General features: G+C 39.7%; 1 protein-coding gene across 1 annotated transcript; it reads right to left on the reverse strand.

Moving 5' to 3' along the window:
• Window positions 1–325: 325 nt before the first annotated feature.
• On the reverse strand, window positions 326–3,898 carry LOC143576512 (BEL1-like homeodomain protein 8). The gene is made up of 4 exons (XM_077060587.1): window positions 3,080–3,898; window positions 1,893–2,275; window positions 1,313–1,373; window positions 326–1,142 (listed from the first exon to the last, which is right to left on the reverse strand). The coding sequence occupies exons 1-4, from the start codon at window positions 3,896–3,898 to the stop codon at window positions 693–695; spliced, it is 1,713 nt and encodes a 570-aa protein (XP_076916702.1). The 3' UTR covers window positions 326–692.
• Between the last annotated feature and the right edge of the window lie 4,315 nt (window positions 3,899–8,213).

Genomic DNA, 8,213 nt, shown 5'->3' on the forward strand with positions numbered 1-8,213 from the left:
CAGGTTGTAAATTATCACTTTTATTCTAGTCCTTCTATGAAAAGCGACACTTTGCAACCTAAAATAAAATACATTTAACAGTTAATAGTTCTTTATTCGACATAAACACCTTTTTTTTCTCCTTAGATTCGATTAGAAGCATTTTTTTTTCTCTTTTATTCTTGACACGTTACTTTTGTGACAGTTTTGAAAAATGCTCATTTGATTATAAGAAATTAGATGCCTGGGTGTATGTTGAACCGGTTGATGTCTTATACAGACGTATACCATTAACCATCTAATCATACACTCTTATATGACCGTATAAATCAAATCAATAGGGGACTTGTTACTGATGCAAGCTAGCGATACGCGTATGTTCTCTCCGGACAAATATGGCAGAACAAAATGTTTAAAATGACCCTCTAGATATGGATTATTGGAAGATGAATAAAAAACAAAATTCAACATTTCCATGATATCATTTATCAAATTCTAGGAAGTTTGCACTACAATAGAAAATATTGCCAAATTTAGAAATCAAAAGAGTAGGGTTTGTAGAAAGGAACCTCCGTCTTTAGTAAGTACAACGAATAACATTCTTCTAAGCATTCCAAACAAAAACTAGTGATTACCATCTGCCAACCGTGTCTTTCTTATATCTTCTACTGCCCATTTTGCTTATTGTGACGCGTCCGCAATACAACTAAAGTCTAACCAACAAAATCGTGTATCAACTGACCTCCAAAGTGTTTCTGAAGCTGTTGAACATGTTCAGCATTCTGTCTGAGACCCAAAGTAAGTGAAACCGGACCCAACCCGGTTGCATCAAACGTGGCTCGAGGATAGGGCATGATGCTCATGAGCCGATCCATGCCTGATAGAGGAATGTCGTATTGATCAGGCCTAGGTTGTTTCTCATGGTCCCGTAGATGGCCGTGTGATTCGTCCACTGTTGAGTTTACATTGACACCGGGATTCCTTGAACACTCGGGTGGTTGCGTGTTTGACAATGAGCTCATGTCCATCCAGTTAGGGTCTTGACCGTCTGGTTGCGGGTGAGATGAGTTTGCTTCAGCCAAACCTTTCGTTTCAAGGGTGTGGATTTCTTCCACCATTGGTTTCCATATTCGAACTCTCGCATTTATGAACCAGTTGGAGACCTGATTCAAACAATGTATCAATAGGTACCATATAGACAAAAAAATCATGTCTATTATTATGTTCATAATATATAAATTTTATTAGACAATTATGGCAATTGGCAAGTAAAAGGTCGGTCTATAAACTGAAAGCAGCCATGTTACACTCTGAAAAGTCAAAGATTGCTTACCTGATTTCGTGTTAGGCCAGTTTGAGTTGCTAACATATGTTTGTCTGCATCCGAAGGGTACCTTCACATAGTACAATATATACTATATATAATCAAACTTCATGTACCTTTTATAACCATTTTTTGTACAAAAATAACATTAACGCTTCAAAAATCAATTATTCACTACTTGTACATGGTGAATTCATTTTTCTTTTAAGTTCATGCATTATATAAACTATACAAATTAGATTTAAATAACTTACACTATATATGACATGTTGGTCAATAATAATTCATACTTAAAATGTAACCCATATTTATATAAGCCATCCCACTTACATAATCATCATAGGCCTACACTTCATTTCTACTCGATTTCAATCACAAATAATGCGAGTTTTCTTATTTCGCTAATAATCATTCATGTGAGTGAAATTGAGTGAAAATCAGTGTAGATCTATACGATTACGCTAGGGAAATTTAGAAGTGTCATTTATTATTAGAAAAGTCATGGTTTGAATTATTAAAATCCAGTTTGTATATAAACAATCGTCACAAAGAGTATGTAGTTATAAATCTAGAGAGAGAAGGGAATTACGGGTGAAGGAAATGATCAAAAAGCCAAGTTTTAAGAACTGCAATAGCTCGTTCGGGTAGACCTCTCTGCGGCCTCCACACCGGTTGCTGCGGAACAAAGAATCCAGCAGCACCACCACCGGATGACTTTATTCGAGAAGTACTCGTTGCATTAGCATCAAAAGTTTTACTCACATTGGTGGAAGAACAAAAGCCCTCTCCCACCGATTTCGTCATCTGCGACAGTTGCTCGGATATCACGTTCTTGACATGATAAAAATGTCGCAAAAGCGCCTTAAGAGCCAAACAAACATACGGAGTGGCAGCACTAAGTCCGGCCACCGTCTCAAAAGATGAAATGACCATCTGCATCTGCTGCAAATACTGCTTGTACCTTTTGCATACCTAGTGAAACCAAAGCAAACAAATTGATATCATTGGGGAATGATGATTGAAAAAGTAAAGAAACATTAGCTGTGTCATGTGGATCATGCACTAAACGTTAGAAATGTTAGACACCAAGTGGTGTCTAGGGTCCGTCGGGAAAAGTGTGATGGGAAGTGAAGGAACAATCATGGTGAGGGTTTCAAACTTTATTAGTCACAAAAAAGTGGGGTTATCTACAGTTGAACCTTCTTTAATCTGTTCCCTAATTGCAAGAAAATCTAAATCATTCAATTTACAAAAAAAAAAAAAAAGTATAAATAAAAAGTTTGAAAATTGGATTTTAATAATTTTAAGTGACCTGTTGACCAATAATAATAATTATTCATACCTAAACATTGAACAATGATAATTCTAACTTTCACTTTTGTTTTTAATAGCAATCTAAGTAGCATAATTTTCATAGATTTATACTTTTTATTTTCTCTCACGGTGATGATAATGAACGAAATGAAGAAACGTACAACGAAATATATGATGATTATGATGTCAGATGTCAGGATTGCTCTTAGCAACAAAAGTAAAGTAAGACTTAAAACATTTGACTAAAACTAGGGTTGAAAAAGAGCTAGATCAAGAACTTTAGGTTAAGCTAACATATCCAATTTTATAATTGTTACTAGTTGTTCAAAATAATATTATTATTATCATTATGCATTAAACAAAGGTTAAAAAGTACGTTAAGAGCAAGAAGGAAGCCATAATTAACAACTAGACTTAAACCATCTAGTAATCTAAAAAAGTCAGATATTAATAATAGCCTACCTCCTCTTGCATATACAACAACCTGGCCTTCTTCCGGTGAAACTCAGGCCTGAGAGATTCATCCGACTCACCATACGACCCAACCGGACAATCCGAAACCCTACTCATTTCTTCTTCAAGAATCTTGTGCGAGTACGCATCATGACATGTTTGAACCAACTCCTGATACCCTACTTCACAACTGGCACTTAACAGTTCTTGTGCAGGCTTTATATACTTGGAGTTCTTCAATATTGTTGCGTACCCAGTAAACGGCCCTAGCGGACCAGTATTCCGGTGAGCAAAACCCGAAACACCCACGAAAGATTTCGGATCCGGGTTGGGTAAAATGGGTTCATTGTGGTGTGGAATTGATGAAACTGATGAAAGTGATAAAGATAAGCCTTGAGGAGGTAGTGCAAGAGTGACATGATGTTGTTGATGAAGGGTATTATGGTAAAATGGTGAAGAATTGAAACTGTGTGTGTGGTCTATATTCATCCAATGATCATGACTAGCAACTTGTTGTTGTTGTTGTTGAGAAGACACAGCAGGTTTCCAAACATTATTATTATTATTAGAGTCTTGTGTGTAAGGTAAGTTAGCATAAGTTGTTGTTACATCATTTGAAGGATCTTGAATATTATTATTATTATTATGAGACACAAAACTACCATGGGTTGTTGTAGGTAGTAAAAGGTGTGAAGGTAAGACATTATATGGTTGTTGGAACTGATGATGGTGGTTAAGGTCACCGGAGTTGTGTTGGAATCTTAACTTATGTCGCCGGTTTTTCTGGGCTACATGAGATTCCACTCTCTGCAGATTGTTCATCTCCATAAGGAAGAATTTAATAATAATGATTCCTGCATGGACATATTAAAAATAATAATACAAGTTAAGCTATACAGCAAGTCGTATCACATCGTTCAATGATAAACAGTGTTACACATAGTAGCACAGGCAGTAATATTAAATGGAAAAAATGATAACTTTACAGAATGACAGGATGATCAGTAAATTAACATGACATATGTGTACACACGTAGACACAAAATCAAACGAAACCCAAGGGAAAGTGTGGCACATGAGAAATTCAGTGACAGAGTTAAAGATCTGATGGATCATGGAGTTGGATCTTCAAGTGTTTGTGGGTTTGTGTGTAAGTGAAGTTATGTAATATTTTCTTCATAAAAAACTTACCTTTGAGAAGACATTATATAATATAGGATAAGAGGTGCCGGAGAGAGTGGATTGGGCACAGTGTGCGGCGGAGGAGTGTGTGTGGAAAGTGGCGTAAGAGACAGGCGAGGGTGGGGGAGAGAGAGAGAGATATTTGTGGATGAGAGAGAGGGAGAGAGGACAATGATTACAAAGGTGATAATTCCAGTTGGCTATTTTAGGTGACCTAAATAACACTGTTGTGTATTGGGGTTTAACGGCGTTGGTTGAGAGTTAACGGCAAATTTTTTATGTCTCTCCATGACCTAAACAACAGTGTTTTGTTAGAGCATTTACGACATGTCTTGTTTATCTAGTTGATTTTCTATATTGTTTGAAGTAGTTGTGTTTATGTATAGATAAGAGAATTTTTATTTTTACTATCTTAAAGTAAATTGGAGAAGCGTTATATATAAACTTTTTTAATATTTTTTGAAAATGATTTTGAACGGTGGAAGTGGAAGTAGAAAAGATAATGATAAAAATATATAAAAAAATATTATTTAATTTGAAAAGTATGGAGAGACCATAGTGTTTATTTAATTATAGAGATAGAGAAACTACCGAGAATGCTCTTATATAGTGTTGACAAAAGTGGGACCGGTGGCCGGTCAAGGAGGTACATTAGCCCTTCGATCATTTGAATATGTTGATTTTTATATACAATGGTCATTTTTTTAGAAAAAAAAAACAAGTTGGAACACTTGCTTACTAAGAATGAACCTTGTGATGATCCTTCAGTTAAGAAATTCTAATTCTCTAATGATTTCTCTTTGATCTTAAATGACATTAAATATTGTATGCTATATCCCCATGAAATCATTTCATTTACCCAAGGATAAGTAGATTTGGTTATAAGTCAAGATGCGTAGATGTAAACGAGTATCTTATTTTGTGTAGATGGTTATAAGTTAAGAAAAACGAGTATCTTATTTTCTTTGTATAACCCATGTAATTAAATTCTAAAGTGATGTTTCTTTTAAGAAAATCAACAAAATGATTACCTATGATGTTAGTATTGTAAGTTTCGTATTTCAAATAGACAGATTTCTAAATTCTCGGGTACTGAATTAAAGTATTTTGTACATATATGAAAATTCCAATTATCATATAGGACATGAAGTTTCTACAAATAATGAGAGCGCACTTTTATGCATAAATAAAGTGGTAATATACTAATATGTACCTAAAACGTACCCAAGGTAATTTGCCTCACTAAACATTTCCTTAAAAGATGAAGATCGGTGGTACACCGCGTCTCACTAGTTTAAATGTGGTGATCACCTTTTACAAATGTTTCACGGTATCAATATTGTAGTGATCATCTTCTATGTTTTATTAATCGATCTCAACAAATAGTGATTGTCTATCTCGCAAATAACTAAACAAGTTTAGTGAAGAGGTAGGTCCCAGCAGAGCCCAGTTGGACCCGCAAGACTCACCTTTAAGAGGAACGTCTGCGCAGAAACCAACTGGATTCGCAGGACCAACCATGCTCAGAGATGTGACGTCCTTACGCGCAGTACGCAAGCTGTTCCCGCAGGAAATGCCTCCCAATGGTGAAGGACTCCGCCTGTCCCCGCAGCCTCGGATACAAGCCATCAGGGAAGGCCACCCGCGCAGCAAGGCTACACGCACAAGGCACTTAGCTCTCAATCACTCAGTGTCACCTGAGGGAATGAGCAAAGCCGGGAACAATCCCGCACAAGGGCGGGAGGGGGAATACTCCCGCCCAAATAAGCCAGTCCGTACGATACGGGAAGATCTTCTGTACTGTACCTGACGAGGTATGGGAAAAAGATCTGACTAAAGATACGACAGCTTATTGACAACAGTATGGCGAGCAACATGCTCCTGTACTGTGTCACTATTAGCCGCTGCCTACTCACCAACTACTGCCATACCACGTGCGTAGCCGGCAGTTGGTGGAAAAGGAATAGTACACAGCAGGCCTGGTCACTATCAGCCGCTGCTTACCCACCAACTACCAGCAGGGCACGTGCGTAGGCCACTGTTGGTGGAACAGGAACACTGTTGCAGCCGGCCACACCTCCTTGGAAACCTACCTTCGGCTATAAATACCACAAATGGTATGACCATCATATCTTATCTTATATCATCATATTATACCTGATATCTGCTCTAGCAATCTCTTAATATACACTTATATTTAAAGAGCAATCTAGTCTGATTCTCACGCCGGAAGGTGGTCACAAGGAGGAACCCCCCCTTCTCAGTGACAAGCTCACGGTGTCTGTTTTGCAGGTTATCAGAAGAACCATCTTCTCAGGGTCTAACCCCTCGTGGGAAACATCTATCTAACCCCCAGGTTACCAGTAACCTGCCCGGGGTCCGGTTAGTGTTTCTTCATTGGCGCCATCCGTGCATAAAGCTAGAACATTTTTCTCCAGTTTTTTCAAACTTCTAAGATGGTTAAAGAAATTCCGGTAACCACAACCCCAGCTACTGGGGGGAATACCGGCAACACAGTTTTTACAAACACTACCCCGGCTACCCAAGCCGGGGCAAGTGAAGTAAATTTTACCAACACTACCCCAGCTACCCAAGCTGGGGCAAGTGCAGTAAATAATCGCTCACTGGGAATCACCGATACCCAGTTAGAGAAACGAACAAGACTCCCCCGCCAAACACTCGATGAAGTTAAGGCATGGGCGGAGGCACGTCAGAGGGAATTCCAAGCTGAGTTGGACGAACGCTTGCGTTCCGTCCAACAGGCTGACGAATTCGAAGATTACTTGGATGACTCGGAGGAATCCGACTCCGACGCGAACCCTCGCCATAGGGCAAAAGGGAAGCGTAAGGAAACGGATCCCCAACCGAGAAGGCATTTTGGACAAGCCTTCAAACCAAAAAGCACAGGTGGAAGTCCACGAGACTTCTCCAAAACATTCAGACCAAACGTTGCAAATGCGGGAACGTCCAAATTTGCAAGGGACATTGCAGAAGCAATTGCCCCAAAAAGTGCCAAACAAATGTCCAGCATAGGCACATATGATGGTATATCTGATCCAGACGATCATTTGAACAGGTTCATAGCGGGGGCAACCGTCAGTAGTTGGACGGAACCTACGTGGTGTTACATGTTCCAAATGACGCTTGTGGGGGCTGCTAGAGCGTGGTTCGATCGTCTACCGGTCAACCACATCTACGACTGGGCTGACTTCCAACAGAAGTTTAGCCAACACTTTAGCCAACAACGAAAGTATACCGAGGAGCAATGGACAATCCTCAAATGCATTCGAGAGAAAGATGAATCTTTGCTAGACTTCATCACTCGCTTCAACTCGAAGAAGCTAAGTCTGGGTAACATTAGCGAAGATCTTGTTCGCGCTGCCTTTATCCAGGGCGCGAACGACCCAGAGCTCATCCGCACCTTAACGGGTAAAGATGGCATGCCATCCACATGGGATGCCATCATGACAGCAGCTAAACGCTTTGCGGAAACGGAGAAGCAACTGGGTAGAGATCTCCCACAGAGCACAAACCTCTACACCCAGAAAACAAGGGAAGACAACGACCTTACCGCCCGATTAAACAAAAAGCGGAAGCTAGGCATTTGGCAGTCAAGGGTAAACTTTGACACCTCATCCGGCTTGCAGCATCGGTTAGGCGGAAGGGATAACGTACAGTCAAACAAGAGCTCCAGATGGACGCCGCTCACCAAAAGCGTCACCGAGATATTCGCTACCGAGGAGCTCCCATGGCCAAAGCCTCAAATAATCCGACATCGTCACAATGCTGATCGGAGTAAATACTGTGACTTTCACAGGACAAAAGGCCACAACACCGAAGAATGCATAGACGTAAAGGACATGGTCGAAGCATTTATGGGACGCTCGCGCACCTCGTGGTGCAATGAACGCTGAGCAGGCTGATGCGTGTAGAACCCCAGCTGGGGAAAACACGAATAAAA

Source organism: Bidens hawaiensis, unplaced genomic scaffold (genome assembly GCF_021521415.1).
Source record: "Bidens hawaiensis isolate Kalapana, Puna unplaced genomic scaffold, B.hawaiensis_p1.1 tig00028232_1, whole genome shotgun sequence".
In the NCBI taxonomy this organism is placed as follows: Eukaryota; Viridiplantae; Streptophyta; class Magnoliopsida; order Asterales; family Asteraceae; genus Bidens; species Bidens hawaiensis.